Source organism: Rutilus rutilus (assembly GCF_951802725.1).
Source record: "Rutilus rutilus genome assembly, chromosome: 17".
NCBI classification, from domain to species: Eukaryota; Metazoa; Chordata; class Actinopteri; order Cypriniformes; family Leuciscidae; genus Rutilus; species Rutilus rutilus.
In genome coordinates, this window is record NC_140230.1 from 19,583,404 (window position 1) to 19,604,998 (window position 21,595).

The following is a 21,595-nucleotide window of genomic DNA, read 5'->3' on the forward strand; positions in this document are numbered from 1 at the left end:
ATTTTTTTATTTTAATAAAACGTTTTGTTCATTGAGTTATTTAATGTCATTTGATTAATTTAATATGTATTTAAATTCATCTTGATTTAATTTTACATTTATTTTTATATTTAACTATTGGTTGGTTTAATCCTATTTGAATTATTATTAATTTTTTTACACTGCATTTCTCTAAACTTGTCCACGGACCCCCTAGTACTACCATTGCGGCCCCCAGTTTGAAAACTCAAGCTCCAGAGTGAGGAAAAGGGCAGGGAAATCAGGCAACTGAATATTATTATTTATATTATGATATCATATTACATTCTTTCATACTCATCGACACTGGGAATATTACTAGATATAAACCATAAACGAGCATTATTTACTAAAACAATTTCAATTTCAATTTCAAGTCATGCATTACACAAATCGCTATTTCATTTCATTAATAACCGATCGTGTTTTCAGGATCACATTGCGGCTTCTTGCGAAACACTACGTCATCAGAGAGCGTCAAAAACACCGTCGCCGCTACGCGCCACATTTCATTGTCATTCACCAGCGCTGTGTTTTCAATCTGCATGTGGCCTCTTGCAGGGACGTTGCAGGATTGTTTACGTCGTCTGCGCATGTAAGTATATTTACTCCATGTAACTTACACAGCTTTATGTTATTTACTATATCAACACGTTTTCGGAACGAAGTGGGAACTGGATTGTCCTGGAGTGAGAGAAATGCTTCAAAGCTTCTCCGATCGCGGTTTGTCGTTGGCTGTCGAAAGAACAACGTTAGTCCATATGCCGTGTCCGTTGAGTCTTTTCGCCCTAGTTACCTCTAATTGTATGCTGTTGCATGCTTGCAGTTAAAATAAAGATTAGCAAATGGTTATAGCGGGTTGTATTTGCTTACTTGCGTAGGCAGCGATGTTTTCATTCAAACTGAGCAACCTCCGATGTCCTTGTAACTAACGTTATCGGTTTTCATAACTTAAAGGGCTTGTTGATACTGGACCAAGACTATTATTTTGGGATTAGTTTAAAAATATATGTTTTTGTTGAGTAAGAACAAAAATAATACCATGATATTACCATAACGCAAACACAGTAACGTTACCACATTCCCTTTTCATACGGGACTCTTGAAATGTACTCCTTTGTATAATGTATGTATGCAGTCTAATATCTCTGCGGTTACTTACTAAATACAATTTTAAAAATCAAACTATTCAAATTTTAATAGGTATTCCGGTCAATAACACACAAAAAAAGTAAGTACCATAATAATTATTTATACAATCACTTCACACTGCTATCACCACAATAATGCTGAATGAAGACATTTAACGTTAAATTAAAAAGTACGTTACGTTATTCGTTTCACAGCTTAACTCGCAATAAATGTAGTGACGCAAAATAATAATAGTAAAGATGGCAAAAATATGAATAATAGATTAGCATGAATTTTAAAGAATAGCCTACTCTTAGGCTATAACGTTACATCAACTATTCACTATCGTGATGAAAGCAGTTGTTGTCATTCTGTCTATGAAGCTCTGTAGCCTAAAGCCCTGAGCTACTAAGTTACAACTTTGCGTGACTGTGTGTATTGGATAAACTGTGTTATTAAGCGCCTCCTGGAGACATTTGTCTGTACATGACCCGTATTTTTCCAGACTTTTTCTTTTAGAGAAGTGAAGTCGAGGCACGCGCATCCTCAGAGCCGTTTTACACTTTCGAGCTCCTGAAGATGTTTAGCCACCTCAGGCTTCAGCAGGAGGTTATAAACTGCAGTGCAGTTTCATGTCGGTCACAGTACTGTAACCTCATGTATTATGCATCTGGGAGGGTCGCAGGTGGAGGTTTGCTTTCCGTCTGCTGGCTGGTGAAATCTGAAACGAAACCAATAGTTCAACGGCTATGATAAAATGAGTAGTGCGATGCAGTATTAATATGTCGCGCTGTTAACTGATATGCAGTCATATGAATACAGTCGTCCCCCGCACGAGGAGTTTCACAGTTTATTAACCTAGAAACGATTTCTTGGTATTTGTGTTTTCAGATACGTTTTACTCCATTGGGATGTTGTTATAACTAGGCTAAATGGTGTAATTACAGTTTGTGAAACTGTAAAATAGGCCTATGAAACTTTCAAGCGCTTCTGACTAATGGCGCCGCCTGCTGTCAGTTTAGCGAAATGCGGGTTATTAATGAATTTTAGAGACACTCGTTTGAGAGCTTGGAGAAGAATAGAAAACGAAACTTAAAGTGGCCTGTGCCTAGTTCGCAACATCCCGCGTTTACGCATGGTTTCTATTTTCTTTTATTGCTGATATCGTTTTTCCAACACACTTTCCAAAAGTCTAGACAAGTTTCAGGATCATCTCGTGCTGTGGAGTTTGTGGATCTAAACGATTTGCAGAGGCCACCAGGAAAACCGTAGGCGTATTGCTGGAGTTTAATCAGTCTATTTCGTTTTCATTTTGCATGCGGAACAGTGTTTAGTCGGTGCACGAGTCTTGGGCCTTATCTAGTTTGATTGTCAAGTTCATCTGTCTTTTACCTTCAGGTGTTTTGTGGTATGTATAACTTTTTGGGTTCGTCTGAATGGGTTTTTATTTGTGTAGGTAAAACCCCCTTGTTGCCAAAGTGACTGAACTGTTACTGTAGAATCTGTGCTAAAACTAGAAGTCAGTGATTCATTTTAAAGAAGGCTTTAGATACAAGAGTATTGTAATAAACACCCTTTTATTTTCATACTTATGCTTTTGGGTGATATACTAAATTTGTATAGGGTTCCCATCTTTCCACGGTCATAGAACACCTAGCTAGAACTATCAGGGAATTTTAAAATTGAACAGAAACAGAATCCTGACCGCTTTCCAAAGTCATGGGAATGTATAAAATCTTAAGTAGTCCGCTAAGTCATTTGTGTCAAGCATATGCAATTGTTTTCTTAGAAATATTGTGTTCGTTAGAAATTTTGTGTGAATGCACTCTCTTTTTTTAAACTCATTATTATGATAATGTGAAAATCCCTTGATTAAGAGGTTAAATGTAACATTTCCTTTTCTTTTTTTTAATCATAGTCATTGTTTTGAAGACATACATTTATTTAAATGGCTAATTGGCTAAACTTTCTGCTCTTACAACAGGCTTTTCCTTGGTAAAAGGAAAATGGTATTCTTTAAAATACCTTGGAGTGCCATGTTAGTACCGTGGTATTGGTACCTACCTATATATATATAAATATAACATGGAATTACAATCTTGTACCATCTCTACCCTGTGCTACCTCAGTGTATTTTGAAAGGAATGGCCACTAAAATGCCAGATTTGTATTGGGGATATCAAAGTGACAAGTGTGACTGTCACTTCAGAATGCTCATGGAGGAGCACATGGAAAGAGATTGAGCAGCAGAATCACTTTCCATTTTGCTTAAGCTTATTTAGAGAGTGTGCTATTATGTCTGAAGTTAAATCTGAAGCTGCATCAAGGTGTTGAATTATTTATTGTCTATGCTAGGGTTTGATAGGAGGATATGAGTTCAAGTATGTGTGTTTTTAATATTAATTTTCATTGTACACTGGAATGTAACAAAAAGTAACATGCAAAAATGATGTGGTTAGAAATATGTATCTCTCACTGTCTCACATTAATTTTTTTTACTTTGTGTCTTATGTAATGTGTGATAACCTTGCTATTTTTCTGGGCTATTGTTGCCTGAATCTATTAAAAATAATGAATTTGCTGGCTAAACTCTCTATTGACCTGCTGTATTGTGAGGAGTGAGCACTGTTGAGAGTTGAATCTTAATAAGTTACTTATTTTAAACTCTCACAGCAATTCACCAGACATATACTATGCTGTAGACAGAGTACTGCATTTTTTAAACGAGTGTTAGGTTCACTTTTTTTTTTCTGTCTTCCAATGTTTTTCCAGTCTCTTAAAAAACAGTTTACTCATCATTGTGCTTTAGCTACTACAGTTGCTCACATTGGGTGAGAAAGTCCTTGAAAATGCTTTCCTCTAATACCCATGACCACTTTCCCTCACCATAAGGATCCGCAAATTACTCGCTAAGCCAGAAATAAATTGATTGTGTCACAATAAGCATGAATAATTAATCTTTGAGCCTTTTACCAAGTGTTCAAATTACAGTCTCCTCTGTTGCCAAGAAATGTGCCAACAGAATTTGTGTGTCTGTACAGTGACACTGCAACATCAAAAAGCTTGCTTTCACTTTGCATTCTTTAATGGATTTTTCTGTTGTTCTATGTCTCTCTGCAGAAGAAGCAGTGCACAGACTAAGCCTTTGCCATCATTGTGACATTACATCCAGACAGCTGAGTCTCATCCTAACACGTCCACCAAGCCCAACGCTACTCCCTCCTCGCCCCCGACCCCTGCGCTATGAGCAGAGGTAGAGGAGGGTTTAACAAAGATTGTCAGCGATTCTCCCTCCCTCCCCAACAGGGAAAACCTCAGTTTCATTCCCACACGACCACTGGTCACCAACGGGGCCCTTGTGTCCCAAGCCCCGGCTCTGTATCCGGCACCTATCCGCACCCTTCTCTTTACTCCTCTTACCCGGGTGCTCCTGGCGTGCCTCCACGTGGTCATCCTTTTCCCCCTAGTCCCTCTGATTCACCCCTGTGGGCATCCCCCCACCACAGCAGTGATCAGATCTCTGACCCAAATGGTTTAAGTTTCCGACAATACCAGGTGCAGTTCCTCAGGGGGCAAAGTGCACAGGCTCCGCAGTTCAAAGCACCCCAGCAGCGAGGGTCCCAAACCCCCAGCCAAGGGGAAAAGGTCTCAACTGGGCCTCTCCACTACCAGACAGGTTATCGAGACTTCAAAACAAGTGGTAACAGTTTTGGTAGAAGAGACTGCTACGCGAGAGGCCGAGGAAATTGGCAAAGGGAGCATAACTTTGGACCTAAGAAAAAGTCAGGGTGGAATCACCCTCATCAGAAGGGACAGTATTATCCGAATCAACAGACTAAGCATTACTGGAATGCACAGGCAGATGATGTGTCCTCTGGCCTTCATAGTCTGAGTTTAAGTGACCGGATAACAAGGGTAGACAACTCTGATATATTGTCCTGCAGTAGCATTTCTAGCAAGGTTTTCAGTTCTCCTGGCTCGGTCAGAGAGTCTCTGTATTTGACCCCTGGGATCCAGCAACAGGTCTTTGCTTTTTTGACATCACTCGGGCCAGACGAGACTATTCAGGCAAGAGCCTTGAGCAAAAAGCTTGGTCTTCCCAAAACGATTGTTAATCAGGCGTTATATGCCCTCTTAAGGACAAACCAAGCAGTGAAGCAAGGTGAGACCCCTCCTCTGTGGAGACTCTGCAAGGAAGAGGACAGTGAGCCAATCAGAGGGAGAGACCAATCGCAGTCTTCAAAGGATTTGGTTAAAGAGCCAGGTCGGAGTTCATCCATAAAACAAGAGGCTAGAGAGCATCTCACCAGCACCAGCGCTCCCTCTGCATCACAGATCCTCGTAGAGGCTGACGGCGATATCAGTGACCAGTCGGAGGACTCTGAAGGTGACGATACCTGTGAAACGTTGATTCCTGTCCAGGATCAACAGACTCTTTTACCTGCAGTCCAGTTGGTAACCTTGTCAACAATGGCGGATTCTAAAGATGGCAAAGAGAAGATCCTACAGTACCTCTACGAAGTGGGTACGGGTAATTCGCTTGTGATCGCCAAGAACCTCGGCCTGCGCAGTGCCAAGCAGGTTAATCCCACACTCTATGCCATGGAGAAACAAGGTGATGTAAGGCGCAACACCGAAGTTACTCCACCTACATGGTCACTTAGTGCACACCGGCAGGAAAAGATGGACCGCCAACGAAAAGCTGCGGCGACTGCAAAACGGGATGTGAACAGTGCCGAGATGTTGAACTTGGCAGCTGAAGGAATTGCAGACGTAGCTTCGGTCAAGTTGGAAGCAGATGATGTATTTGATTTTTCAGGTGATATTGGAGCAGTGCCGATGGATGGGGGTGAAAATCCATTGGTGGAGATGTTGGACAACAATAACATTTTTGGTAACGCAGAGCTTGACATGCCTGGCCTTGAGCCAATACCCCCCAAACCCAGTGACCTTTCCTCCTCCACCTTCCGCTACTTCCAACCTCCTCCCCATCAGTTCTCATACTATCAGGATCCGGCCAGTAATGGAGGAGAACGTTCACAGTGGGCATCTGATGATATTCCAGAATTCCTTAACACGATCCGCTCCGAGGTTGCCATTTCGTTGGCTGCTCCCCCTCCCCCAGCTCAAAGCCTGGAGTCAAGCAGATTCCAGAAACTCAAGGAGGCCCGCAGTAAGAACCCAGTTAGTGGGCTGATGGAGTTTGCTCAGCATCTTGGACACACTTGTGAATTCCTACTTCTGGAGCAGTCTGGACCCTCACATGACCCCCGGTTAGTAGATGAAAAGTTTGTTTATGGTTGCATGTCAGCATTTGTTAGCCTGTGTTAAGACAGTTTTTGCCTCTGTCTTTTTGGCAGTGTATGTGTTTGGAAGGCAGATACACAGCTGTGATTAATTTAAGAATTTGTGAAACAGCTAATGTATTTTTTGGAGATGTTACAGAAGTAATGTTCTCTTGTTAGTGAATTTTGGTGAAATGAGATTGCATGATTAAGAATTAGTAGAAACAAACTTTAAAACACAGTTTATAGCTTGAGATTTTTTCTTTTTGTCTCCAGGTTTCGGATGCAGGTCATGTTAGATGGTCGCAGGTTTCCACCAGCTGAGGGTTCAAACAAAAAAGTGGCCAAAAAAGATGCTGCAGCCACAACCCTGAAGATTCTTTGGAAAGAGATGAAGGGAGCAGATGGAGATGAAGAGGAAGAACCGAGCATTGAGGGAGCTGAGTCAACCACTGACCTGTCAGATGAAATGCTAGTATGTTTGTTTTCTTTTTATGTATCAAAGTTGCATGAAACTTGATCATTCAATCTCTTACAGATAATATCTTTGTCCTATTTTATTGTACATTTATATAATATATGTATGTTGTATATTACATATAATATAAATATATTCATTTAAATATAATATTGATTTAAAGGATTAGTTCACCTCAGAATTATAATTTCCTGATAATTTACTCACCCCCAAGTCATCCAAGATATTCATGTCTTTCTTTCTTCAGCCGAAAATAAATTAAGGTTTTTGAGGAAAACGTTCCAGGATTTTTCTCCATATAGTGGACTTCAACGGGTTGAAGGTCCAAATTGCAGCTTCAAAGGGCTCTACACAATCCCAGCTGAGGAATAAGGTTCTTATCTAGCAAAACGATCTGTCATTTTCTAAAAAAACAACAACATTTATACTTTTTAACCACAAATGCTTGTCTTGCACTAGCTGTGATGCACCACACATTACGGAATCACGTTGAAAGGTCACGCGTGACGTAGGCAGAAGTATCGACCTAGTGTTTACAAAGCGAACATGCAAAGACGAAGTCAGACACCCTTTACAAAAAAGAAAGGTAAACCAATGATGTCGGACGATTTTGTAGTAGGAGAAGAAAATGAGGAGTTTTTTGCCCTACCCTACATTTTCCGCCTACGTCAGGTTACCACCTTACCTTTCTGACGTGATTACGTAATGCGTGAAGTCGTGGACGTGCAAGACGAACATTTGTGGTTAAAAAGTATATAAATGTTTTTTTGTTTTTTTTTATGACCGATAGTTTCGCTAGATAAGACCCTTATTCCTCGGCTGGGATCGTGTAGCCCTTTGAAGCTGAATTGAAACTGCGATTTGGACCTTCAACCTGTTGATAACTGTTGAAATCCACTATATGGAGAAAAATCCTGGAATATTTTCCTCAAAAACCTTAATTTCTTTTCTACTGTAGAAAGAAAGACATGAATATTGTGGATGACTTGGTGAGTAAATTATCAGGAAATTTCAATTCTGAAGTGAGCTAATCCTTTAATTTACAATAAAATGTTCATTTGTTTATTTATTCATCCTCTCTCGCTCTCTTCATATCATTTCTAAAGGGTGGCACCGATACTCCGCCCCAGGCTCTTTCTCGGTCTCTACCTGGAGGAAAGAATCCCGTTTCTGTCCTGATGGAGCACAGTCAGCGCAGTGGGCATGCCATCCAGTTCATCAAAACAGGACAGGAAGGGCCCCCCCATGATCCACGGTAAAATGCGTCCCACAGTAAAGAACTTTAGGTTACATCCCTTTAATCCTGCTACAGAAAGTCACATGCTTTTTGTCCTGATGTGTCTCTATTTGCCAGGCTCTTCTGTCCCCTTGCCCTCCTCACATTCTCCACACCTCCAAGCACATTCTGTACTATCTCCTCTCATTCTTGCTCTTCCTTTTAAAGTCCTCGACTCTTTTCCCCATATCACTTTGTTGCCTCTACAGAACCTACTGAGCTTTTATGTTGTCGGTTTGGTAGCGCTATTCTTTTCTCTTTATCTGTTCCTCTTTTGTGTTTTTCTGTGTCCTTTCTTCCCTTTACCCCTACAGTGTGAATTATTTTATTTTATTTTTTTGAAAAAAAGAAATTGAAATTGTGATATGGACTAGTAGTCCAGTCATTTTATGAAAAAAGGTTGAACAAATTGCAACAGAAGCAAACTCAACTGATTTTGTATCCTCAATATGTCCTGAGTAAAGAAAAAAAAAGCCCCGAAGAATCCCATTAGGGGAAAGTTTCGAAAAAGACCCAAATATAGCCTATTCACGCCTATTCATTCTTTGTCTTACGTGAATATAGGGTAAAAATGTAACATTTAATTAAATGTTAATTTTTTTAATTTAACATTTTAAATAGACATTTTCACCTGGCTATATCCAATGTTTAGATCTGTTGTGGTATTTATGCAAATTAGCACATACATAATTACAATATGCACCATTTGTCCATGTTAACAAACCATTTAAAAAAACTTGTAAAACATTTTTTGTTTGTCTTGATGCAAGTAATCAACTCAGTAATTTTCATGGTGATATCTAAAGCTTAAAATTTTTACCCTATATTCATGTAAGAAAAAGAATGACTAGGCGTATGAATAGGCTATATTTGGGTCTTTTTCTAAACTTTCCCCTAATGGGATTCTTAGGGGCTTTTTTTCCCTGACTCAGAACATATTGAGGATACAAAATCAGTTGAGTTTGCTTCTGTTGCAATTTGTTCAAGGTTGACCCCCATTTTGGCTTAAAATGACTGGACTATAGTGTGATTAGGGCTGTCACGATAACCACAATATTGCAGTACCGCGCTACTGACAAGCCAACCGCAGAGGAATGCAAGTAACCGCAGTAATATTCGCGTGTTTTCTTTTTTCATAAGGCTATACCCTTCTTGTTTTGAACTTCGTGCCATGTGTATTAAATGTTAAATAAGCTAATAATGATAACGACTGTTTATCATGGTGATTTTTACAGAGGCTTCGTGGATTTGCACTTAAGTCTAAACAGACAGTGAATGAGAGAGATCGACTGAGCGTGTGCGATTACCTTGAGGTCAAGTCATATATATTCGTGAAAAGGTTTCCGTGTCCAAGGAAAGCGAAATATTTGTCGTATCATCCTTTTAACGTTGAATGTATTACCGTGATTGGCGACAGTGTCAGCGCTGGTCAGCATTCACAGCGCGAGGAACCCGCGGGAAGAAAATCAGCGAGTCACGCATTGAATCAATGCCATTGGTCTCTATTAAGTGAAGCATCAGCTTCAGCGTTACCCATGCGATGCATTGCTGGTCAGCTGAGCCTTGAAAAGTGGAGATCAAAGTTACAAATAATTAACACCTCGTTTCATTACATCTATCTTTTAATGAATCAGCGTTTTTTAACGTCTTCGTTGAATGAACGATTTAATGACTCACTCAAAGAACAGTCCGTTGCTGTAATTGGTTACTGAAAACGTTTTTGTCATTGCTGACCACATCGTAACACTTATTTATATAGCAACAAATAAAAATAATAATAAATGGCGATAATACCGCATTTCGCGCTAATTCCTTCACCGCGACAGCCCTAAGTGTGATCATTAAACTGAATATTTAATGGAAATTAATAGATAGTATGCATGCGTGCTTCAGAGTGTTTTCATTGATCTCAGAGCGCTCAACACAAACCCCATCTCAGGAACTGGTCTAAGTCAGATTTGATATGAGGTGCTAATTGAAAATAAGACATTTTTGTTGCTGATGTAGTCCCTAATACAATATGATCTTCTCCTGTTTTATACCCTTGGTATCTAAGCAGCAGCAATATGAGATGTTAAATGTGTGTTAAATCACATGCAAATGCATCACTAGAAGGGTGTACAAGTGTGGAAGGAAAAACCCTCAGTCACACCATAATTAACAACACAAAATAGATAAATAAGAGAAACTTGATCTCTGTTGAGGAAAAAAGCTTTATTTTACTTTAGGACTGAGCAGTAAGTTACAGTTCTTTAGATGGTGTAATATTATTGCAGATATCATACTGTAAGTATAATATCTTGAAGTTGATGAATGTAGTTTCTCCTCATTTCTTGTTAAACTTATTAAATGAGAAATCTTAGTATTGTTAGGTTCACTCATGCTCACCAAGGCTGCATTTAATTGATCAAAAATAATTCAAACCAATATTGCAAAATTATTACAATTGAAAACAACTGTTTTCTATTTTACTATATTTTCAAATATAATTTATTCCTGTGATGGCAAACAAAGCTGAATTTTCAGCATCATAACATAACAATTTTTTATTATCAATGTTGAAAAGTGTTGTTACTTTTTGTGGAAACCACACTTTTTTCATTTATTTCAAAGCATTTATTTGAATCGGAATTTTTTTGTAACAAAGTCTGTTGATCAATTGAATGCATCCTTGCTGAATAAAAATAATGTATATAAAAAAAAAAAACTTAATGACCCATTCTATATTCTGCCTCAATATATTTGAAAATATAGTGTCCACTGTGACTGATTTGTCATTTTCACTCCTTTCTCCCACCATCTTTCTTGCTTTTTCTTACTTCCTCTGTCAGGTTTATGTTCCGTGTAAAGGTTGGGGACCGTCTCTTCCAAGAAGCCTCAGCGCCCAGTAAGAAAGCAGCGAGGCAGCTGGCAGCGGAGGAGGCCGTGAAGGAGCTAATGGGAGATGGACTACTACATCTTAACAAGGTGAAGAGAGGTTTGGCAACAGTACAAGAAGAAAAAGAGCACATTGAAAGATGGAAAGAAAAAGAGAATTTTATGTTGATAGACTGAACTCGATCTTTCTCTTCCAGCCTCCAGGTCATTTCTTTGCTCTGGGCGAGAATGAGCCTCAGCCAGCCGTTCCTGCGTGCCCCTCGCTACCCCCCCTGACGGCATCTGAGCTCCAGGCGGCACATGAAGCAGGTGTGGGTGACCTCATCAACCACCTGAACAACAACGCGGTGTCCGGCCTCCTCGAATACGCCCGTGCTCGAGGCTTCGCTGCTGAAATCCGCCTTGTGGGCCAGTCCGGACTCTCACACGAGCCCAAGTACACTTGCACTCTTACTTTGTCACGTTTTATTGATCTTTATGTCCTTAGTACAGAAGCAGCAGATTCTCATCTCGGTGTCTGACTCTCCACTGCTCTGGCACACAATAAAAAGTTCATATCACATTTTATTTCATCTCCCTTTTTTTACAGGTTTACTTACCAGGCTAAATTGGGAGGGCGGTGGTTTCCTGCAGTGTGTGCTAGTAATAAGAAGCAGGGGAAGCAGGAGGCAGCAGACGCTGCTCTTCGAGTGCTCATCGGAGAAGCAGAGAAAGCAGCACGTACTGGAGAGCTCACACCAGAGGTACTAAACGTGCAGAAACTTTAATAAAAGTTCATAATAAAATAAGCAGTAGCTTTTAACTATGCATTAACAAAGTTACTATTAAATATTGAGGTGTCATAATATTTGAAAGCAGTACAAAATTAACTTTTTGGTTTTTTTTTTTGCTACACGTGTCCCTGTGTGTGACGCTAAATTGTTATTAAAAAAAAAAAACTTTTTTTTTGTCTGTTTATAACTATTTTGTGCACAACATTTACATCACACAGGGTAATTATAATTCCTACAATTTTACTTATTCAGAGAACTTATTGTAAACTGCAACATAAGAAAACATTATGTTGTTTACTTGCCAAAACAAAAGTTTACTCACAAATGGTTGGTATTTTTGAACCGTTTGAAAGGGTTTTACATGTACTAGGTATGTAAATGTGTATATATAACTCATATATTTATATGGTTTATATAGAACGATTCATATAAATATTATATTTATAATTTATATTGTTTGATTTATACATTTATAAATTATATGATTCATTATGTGTATGTTAACATCAATTTTAAATGGCGGTAGTGTTAAATCATTAAAAATCACAAAAAAAAAACTGCAAAAAAAGGTGTGTGTGTGTGTATATATATATATATATATATATATATATATATATATATATATATATATATATATATATATATATATATATATATATATATATATATATATATATATATATATATATATATATATATATATATATGCTGAATTTTCAGCATCATTACTCCAGTCTTCAGTGTCACATGATCCTTCAAAAATCATTCTAATATGATGATTTGATGCTCAAGAAACATTCATTATTATTATCAATGTTGAAAACAGTTGTGTACAAATTTTTTTCAAAATTCTTTGATGAATAGAAAGTTCAAAAGAACAGCATTTATCTGAAATCTAAAGCTTTTGTAACATTAAACACTACCGTTCAAAAGTTTGGGGTCAGTAAGAATTTTAATTTTATTTTTGAATAAAATAAATCAATACTTTTATTCATCAAGGATGAGTTAAACTGATCAAAAGTTACAGTAAAGACATTTATAATGTTAGAAAATATTCTATTTTAAATAAATGCTGTTCTTTTGATATTTTTATTATATAGGAAACAGATTTCCTAGATTAGAGACAGCTGTACATTATTTCCCTGTACAACTGTCATTATTCAGAAGTATTTGACCAGTCATTGTTGCACTTGACCTATCAAAATCTTAAAGAGAGATGTGTAATAAAATTGTTACTAAAATAGTTTTTGTATGTTTCAGTTGCCAGTATCAGGCAGTACGATGCATGATCAGATCGCCATGCTAAGCCATCAGCGCTTTAATGCACTCACAGCTCGCATCCAGCACAGCCTTCTGGGTAGGAAGATTCTTGCCACCATTGTTATGAGAAACGGATCAGATACACTTGGAACAGTTGTCAGCCTTGGGACAGGTACATGGACCCATAGACTTAAACACAGACAGAGCCAACATTATGTATGCACTGTAATTAGAGATGTGCCATAATTGTCGTCTTACACTTGTAGGAAACCGCTGTGTTAAGGGAGAGGAGCTTAGTCTTCGAGGGGACACCGTTAATGACTGCCACGCAGAAATCATCTCCAGGAGAGGCTTTATCCGGTATCAGCTTGCAGCAGAAATTTCTCTCTTCCTCACTCTCAATCCCATAATTCATTTTTCCTCTCATTCTACAGATTTTTCCTTCTCATTCTTCAAGATGAAGGAGTCTTATTTCACAGCAGCTCATAAATAATATTGACTATATATTCGGTGTCCTGAAGATGTTACTGTGAGAGCGTCTGCTCCTATGCCTGCAGTCTTTCTTTTTCTCTGTCTTTCTCAATGATTATTGTGTGTGTGTGTGTGTGTGTGTGTGTGTGTGTGTGTGTGTATGTATGTATATATAATATATATATATATATTTTTTTTTTATATATATTTATATTTGAAGTGGATCAAAAAAAGATCATCAAAGTTGTCCTAAGACAAGTATTGTCAAAATTCATGTATAACTTTGAAAGGTTTTGATCCACTTCAAATATTGACTACTGTATGTATGTGTATATAAATATTTTAAATACATTTTTAACTGTATTGTTACTTATCACTTTTAATGTTATTTAATTTCTTAATATTTCAGTAATAAACTATATATGTAACTTTTTTTACACAGTTAATAGTTTAATCTAGCATTTAAAAAAGTGAGACAAATGCACAAAAAGCACCAACTTGTAACTGTTACACAAATTCGATTTTGATCAGCCCTATTAGTGAAATAATAAAAAGCAATATATTAACTAAACACTCTTATTTGTAAAATCTGTATGGCTCAGGTTTTTGTATGGTGAGCTGATGAAACATTGGGAAAGCCCTGGTGATGGGAGTATTTTTGAGGTGGCAGATGATGGTAAGCTGAAGATCAAATCTGACATCACCTTTCATCTCTACATTAGGTGAGACATGCACTTCCTCTCATCCGAGCTGGTTTTAGAACAGAGATTAATCTGCAAACATGATAACGCATGCCTTTTTCTTTTGTCTCAAAGCACTGCTCCATGTGGCGATGGCGCTCTGTTCGATAAGTCGTGCAGTGAGGCTGCTGAAGAAAATCTCTCTGGACACATGCCTCTCTTCGAGAACGTAAAACAGGGCAAGCTCAGAACCAAGGTGGAGAACGGTAAGCGACCGAAAAAGAACTGTAAATAACTGCATCAATGGGGTAAAAAAAATCAATGGATTTTTCAGGTTAATCAGGATCTTCTGAATGATTTGATACCTATCCTTAAAATTCAAAGATCAATCTTTTAATCTGTCTTAATGCAGAAACCCCTGAAAAAACATTTCTATCAGTGTCAACTGTCACATGCTATCATAGTTTCTGTTTGAAATTCCCGATCTTAAAGTCAGCATGAAACGGAAGTTGCGATAGTCTTTTCTTCACATCTGAGTGACACGGCACCTCGAACAAGAAAAAATGTGGGCGTGGCTTGATTTTGAACCTCATAATAATAATAATATTAAATGTTAAAATTAACTGATTTGTAGACTACTTATATTTAAATTACACAAGGAAGTTTTTACATTAATAATACATTTTTAATAAATAATTGTTACACTTAAATGGTGGCTGTCATAAAAACATGATGAATTAATTCAAACACGCATTAAATATTGAAGAACAGGCAAGTAAAAATACAATGAATATGCAATATAGTGCATATATTTAACAAAATGCCAGTTTCTTGTAGCTGCCAGTGAGTGACTTTTCTGAGGTAAAAGTAACATGATATTGTATACGTGATATTGTTTACAAGCTGTTTTTTTAGTTTTTTTTTACGTCTTTATAAAAACGACGATTGCATGTGACATTCAGTAAGGTGTACTGTATCGTTTAACATACCTTCTGATGTTCATTCATGTTTATTTCGTGCTGTAACTAGAAGTAAAGCAGAAGAGCTAAACAGTTCATGTGTGCCCGGCGCTGTTGCTTGGCTCGAACTGAAGCGCCACATTAAAGAGCGCCAAAACAGCATTTAGTGTTTGAATTTCATTATAAAATTGACAGAATTTGAAAGCTTCATATCAGAAGTAGCAAAGCTTATTGAGATTTATTGGATGGGAGGCGCACTACAATGTTTAGTTAAATAATCAACTAAAAAACAGCATAGACTGAAAGATTGATTCTTGGGATTTAACAGGGTCTCCGCGGATCCTTAAAAAGTATTAAAACGTCTTAAATAAAATATACGGTTTTTAAGGTCTTAAAATGTATTAAATTTCGCTAATTTTCGAAGAGTGGCATCTAGGCGGAATGAAAGAAAGATATGTCTGGAGAAACTATTTTCCATGCTAACGTTATTTCACCAGCGCACGTCCCTGTCTAAAGACAGTAGGCATGTCGCTTTAATAACGATCGGAACGTGGCGCTGCGCGACACTGTTTGAGAGGGTCCTATTTCACGTTGCGCGGGTGTTTTTATATGAATGTATCTGAAGTAAACTGACGGTCTTTAGAAAAGTGTCTTTGTTATTACGATTGAATCTTTCTTTATCTTTCCTGATAAAGCAGCGTTTGAGCTCTGCTTTGTGTACAGCTGTTACCGGGGAAACCACTATTTCTGCCGCTCCTAAAGCGCCTCCTGCTGGCACCTCTTTGTAAACAGCCTTACAAACCTGCATTAATACTAGTGTGGAGTTTTTCTATAATATTCCCTCATTACAGTAAAATATGGCATTCTAAGTCAATCTACTGCAGTATTTCCTCTCTCACTCAGTAGAAAATGTGGTTAACACCCAGTCATGCTTAAAAAAAAAAAAAAAAACGTAATTTACCGTGAAACCGGTATAATTTAGAAAAATACCGTGATGTGGATTTTTGGTCATAACGCCCAGCACTAGCATAAGGCAATTTTTCTGGATGTTTATGTTTGCACACCTTATCTTATGGTAAACTAAACGTACTTTATTTAAATATTTGACAGACATAGGCTATCTTAATAAAATTCTCTTGGGATCATTGCTTTAGGAATAAGTCGGCAGTTTTTATGTTTGTGTAGGGTTAGGGGTTGTGTTTTTCATATTTTTAGGAATGTACAAAGGAACTAAATCTCAGGAATATGCTCTCCTTGTCTCTGTTAATTGGAAATTTGTGAATCTCCTGCAAAAAGTCAAGAGCATGCTGAGCAATTTGCTGGGACACAAGTTCAAATTGTCAATTTGAATTGACAATTTCAAATTCTTTACTGTTGTTTGGAAACTAATTCCCTTTTTTTACTCCGTCCATTTTTTGGACTGTGTTTAACTTGTCATTTGCAATTTGATTTGTTTACGCACTGTTTGTATGTTATTTACAGCAGTATTGTTGTTGTATTGAGAAGGCAGTTGCCTGACATGCACTTTATGTTGCTAAATATGCACTGACTATTTGCACTGTTGCTCAAATACAAATGTGCTTTGTTAACCTGAACAGCCTAGAGTGTAATTTTTATATATATTTTTGCCGTGGTAAGGGTCTTAATTTTTATTCTTGAAGGTCATAAAAAGGTCTTAAAAGTCATTAAATTTGTTGATCAAAAATGTGCAGATACCCTGTTTAAGAATCGTTATCGGTTCTTCAAAATGAGAATGGGTTAAAATGTACAAATATTTTTTTTTTTTTTTTTTTTTTAAGCAGCCCTACTGTGATCTCATGTGAGTGAGTGGTTGTCTCGACCTCGCACTAGTAAACACATTATCAGAGAAGAGAAGAGATGTTGCAAGTGGGAGGGAGAGTGATTTTGATTAAAGATTATGAGGGCACATGAATTAAAAATATAATGATATTCACGGATAAATAAAACAAGAATTGTCCATTTTGATTTCATGGTGACTTTAAATGGCCATTTACTGTATGCACATGCTGTGGCGTAGTTCCAGGACCTCAGGTACACAACTCTAGTCTGCTAACTGTCGGGTTAAATAAGAAGCACTCAGCAGTGTTTGTCGTACCATCTGGTTGCAGTTATCTTGCCAAAGAGGTTCTCTATAGCCACGTGAACGTGGCCTTTTGCCAGGCAAAACAGCCATTGTCTAGTGGGATAGTAGAAAAGCAATTGCGTGGCAAAAGCGGTTGGCAGGTAAGCGGATGTATTTCTTTGAATTCAACTTGACAAGTCTGCACATGATGTTGGCAGTTGTGCTTGGTTAGCTGTTGTGCTGACCCTGGCTGTTGACAAGGAAGTAAAAAAAAAAAAAAAAACGGCCTCATGATGTATTGCGACATATATTTTTCTGACAGTCCTGCGATAAGCCAGATTATGCTTACAGATAATGCTATTTGTTTAGTTGGCTAGTTTTCTAGAGCTACCGTAGATAATACTACAGTCTTCTCATTTGGTCCTCAACTGTACATTCTATTTGCATGTCTGTCACATCATACATTCTTGCATATTATTGAATAAACCAAGATTTCTCACCTTTTCCTTTTTCTGTTTTCATTTAACCTTACCTTTTATCAGGTGAAGGCACCATCCCAGTGGAGTCCAGTGACATTGTGCCCACCTGGGATGGCATTCAGCATGGTGAGCGCCTGAGGACCATGAGCTGCAGCGACAAGATCCTGCGCTGGAATGTGCTCGGCCTACAGGGGGCGCTCCTTAGCCACTTCATCCACCCCGTTTATTTGCGCTCAGTCACCCTTGGTAAAGAAATGCTGCCATGCTTTGAGTAATGATATCCAGTGTTTTCAAGCATCTGTTTGTTTTTATTTAATTATATTTACAATGATGGTATTTAAATTGAAACTGATTGAAAAATGTATAATATTAATAATAATTAAAATATGTAAACTTGTAATAATATATTATATTAATTATAAAATGCATTATTATTATTATTATTATTATTGAATAATTATTAAAAAGTATACAATTATTTAAAAAATTATATTATTTTTAGAAAGCTATAAATTAAAACTAATAATATAAATAATTAAATTATATTTTATTTGACGATTCATTATAAATGTAATTTTTTTTTATTAATAGTGGTAATAATAGCAAATTATATAAATTATATTGCTCTTATATTAAAATTCACTATTTTTTTTATTATTCAAATGGTTATATATAAAAAAATAAATAATATTAAAATAATAATTTATTATAAATTGTGTTATGATGCGTCAAAGTTTGAACTTCATTGACTTTTTTTTCTTCTTTTTTTTCTTTTAATATGCTTTTGTTCAGGGTATCTCTACAGCCATGGTCACCTGACTCGAGCTGTATGTTGCCGATTGGCTAGAGACGGTGATGCGTTCAAAAAGAGTTTACCAGCGAACTTTACTCTCAACCACCCTGAGGTACACACACACACACACACACACGCACAACACAATGCATTTAGTACTATGAAAATTTTGTTTTTACTTTGATTTCATTCATTTTGTTTCTGTATTGCTCTCTGCAGGTGGGCAGGGTGAGTGTGTATGACTCGGCACGCCACACAAACAAGACCAAAGAGTCCAGCGTTAACTGGAGTCACCCGGACCAGGTCAGCGTTGAAGTACTGGATGGCACCAAGGGCAAAGTGGACAGGTGAGAGACGGACCCATCCGTCATACATCATTGTAAAAAGGGACTCCAGCTTATCAAGCTAATTGAATATTTAACCGAAGCACTTCAAGACCTAGACACCTGCTTTCGTTCATGATCTATCTTTCTCTCTTTATGCCAGTACCAAGATGGAGGTATCACGGGTTTCCAAGTCCAATCTGTTCCGTCTCTTCCAAGCTTTGTGTCAGCGTGCAGGCCGAGCCGATCTGCTGGCACTGCCGTCATACGCCCACGCTAAGATGGCTGCCACTTCATTCCAGGACGCCAAGAGGCTGTTCTTCCTGGCGCTGAACCAACATGGATATGGCTCCTGGATCGGGAAGCCCTTAGAAGAAAAAAGTTTCGAGGGAGAAGCCAGAGGCTCAGAGCTAAGGGGAGGAAGCGGGGACATTCGGGCTCCGGGTTGCGCAGTTGACCCCAATAGCTCCTTGAGCTCAAACAACAATTTACAGTCTGCAGCACAGGGCTTTTAGGGGATAGAGAAAGATGAAGAGAGAACAAATTAAGGGATGGATGGAGTGGAAGAGTGCCTGGCAGCAAGAGAGAGAGAATTGAGGAGGTACAGAGAGGGAGGAACAGGGTAAGCCTGTGGCTTTGGATTTGAACTTTTACCATCATGACAAAGCAGTAAGGATGCTACCATGGCAACAGAGCCATAAACCCAAGGCAAATTGGACTTGATGAGACATGAAGTAGAATCTTGGCCCTTTTTTTTTCTTCTCTTTTTTTGTTGAAAGTTTTAACTACAGGGTTGCATTTGTTTTAGCGGGTTTCTTTTTTCTTTCTTCCCATTTGCGACCATCTCAATACTGTTATGTGACTGCGTGGCCACATAGCTGAGGGATGATTCTGTTTCTTACTCTCTCTCGTAGTCTTTTTGATTCGAATTCTACGTTTAGGTATTTCATTCAATAGAGAGTTTTCATAACAGATTTTTTTTTTTTTTTTTTTTGCTAGTCAGGGATATTTACTGATATTCACCTCTTTTATCTGAGTTCGGTTGCAAAGGGTCATTTGTGAGTTTTGAAGTGTTAGTTCACTCAAAGATGAAAATTCTCATTTACTTGCCCTCAGTGTTGTTCCAAACCTGTATGAATTATTATTTTTTTCTGTGAAATATCATAAAAGAAAGATATTTTGAGAAACATTCAGTTACCAAAATTATACAAAATATCTTCTTTTGTGTTTAAAAAAGAAAAGAAAAAAGAAATGTATATAGGTTTGGAATGACCTGAGGGTAAATTATGACAGAATTTTCATTTTGGGGTGAACTATCACTTTTAAGTTGCTCATCATGTACCAATTGGTCATTTACCCACCTTTTTTATCCATTTAAATGCTCAGTTTGCTTTAAATCTGCACGGAATAAACTGCTTCTGTATTTACTTACTAAATTCATTTTATTTTTGTTGCACTATGTGAAGTTCCACATACCAACACTTGACTAGACTGCTTGAAATATATACATAATGTACATACAGATACATATGCACACAGATGTATATATAAGGTCTGTTGAACGAGTTTATACATATGCGTGTGTGTTTATGTATGTGTATATATTGTATGTATATATTTTGTAATGATTCGTAACTTTGAAATCCAATTTATTTTCTATCTTTTAATTATTAGGATGTAATTTTATATGAGATGTGTATGTTCTGTTTTGACTATCGTTGATGTGCAGTGTTTGTTATACATGGGGATGGGGGTGGGGGGCTTGTGGTAGATAATGCATGCAGCCAAACAGTCTACATTTTGAGTGGTGAAAGCTATGGGTGAACGGCACAAACCACTCATATGCACATTTGTTTGTGTGTGTGTGTGTGTGTGTGTACCTTTTGTGGATCTGAACTATTTCTTGGAATATTATTTTGCCCTTTATATTGTAAGCTCAAGTCTGCATTGCTTGTTTCATGTATTCAGACACTGTTAATTGATGCACTGCTTCAAGACTAAAGCAATACTAACATTCTGTTTCCTTCTTCCAGCAAATGTGAATCTGTATGCCTCAAACATTTGTCATCAAACCATTGAAGCCTACTCAAATTCTTTTAAGATAAGTTCTGTTCTATTAAAAAAAGTAAAAGAGCATTTTCTTTCCATGAGCTGCAGATTAATGTCTTGTGGTTTTTGCATTTCACAGCAAATGGTAAACGCGCTCTGGTTATAGTACAATTGTGATGGTATGTCTATCCTTGGGAGAGGTGGAAGGAGATATATAGGTCAGAGTGCTGCTATTTACTTTACCTCTAATCAAGGAGAAAATAGTTCAAACTAATATGCCTAATTATTTTTTTGTGTGTGTATATATTATTAAATAATTATATTTCAGTATAAAATATAAATATTCTGCTATCTACTGAATCTTGAAAACAAGGCCAGAAAAATGACTAGGGGAAAAATAACCGTGTATACAAATATTTTGAGACAATGAGACATCCATCCCTCAAGATTGCAATGAAACAAAAAATAATAATATTGTTCCTGTTCTAGCAGTTTCAGAATTCTTAATTTTGTGAGGAAAATCCTTGATTTTTTTTTTTTTTGGAATGATGGGGTTCTCTTGGCCAGAGTATCCTCGTATCTTATAGGCCCATATATACATTTAACTAGAAATAAGTATTTAGGGTGTGTTTATTTTCCTTGTATGCCTCTGTGGAATTG

The 21,595-nt window shown here is 37.4% G+C and overlaps 1 protein-coding gene across 2 annotated transcripts; it reads left to right on the forward strand.

Annotated features, from left to right (window-relative positions):
• Positions 1 to 496: 496 nt before the first annotated feature.
• Positions 497 to 21,036, forward strand: adar (adenosine deaminase RNA specific). 2 transcript variants are annotated; one of them, XM_084385997.1, is made up of 15 exons: positions 497 to 613; positions 4,270 to 6,422; positions 6,711 to 6,909; positions 8,019 to 8,167; positions 11,020 to 11,155; positions 11,263 to 11,501; positions 11,655 to 11,808; positions 13,099 to 13,270; positions 13,365 to 13,458; positions 14,172 to 14,291; positions 14,385 to 14,515; positions 17,834 to 18,016; positions 18,563 to 18,675; positions 18,783 to 18,910; positions 19,050 to 21,036. In XM_084385997.1, exons 2-15 carry the CDS (start codon positions 4,393 to 4,395, stop codon positions 19,399 to 19,401), a joined length of 4,200 nt encoding a protein of 1,399 aa, XP_084242123.1. In that variant the 5' UTR covers positions 497 to 613; positions 4,270 to 4,392; the 3' UTR covers positions 19,402 to 21,036. The 2 variants fall into 2 exon arrangements, with proteins under 2 accessions (XP_084242123.1, XP_084242122.1); XM_084385996.1 differs by lacking the exon at positions 497 to 613 and adding an exon at positions 2,204 to 2,557.
• The last annotated feature ends 559 nt before the right edge of the window (positions 21,037 to 21,595 follow it).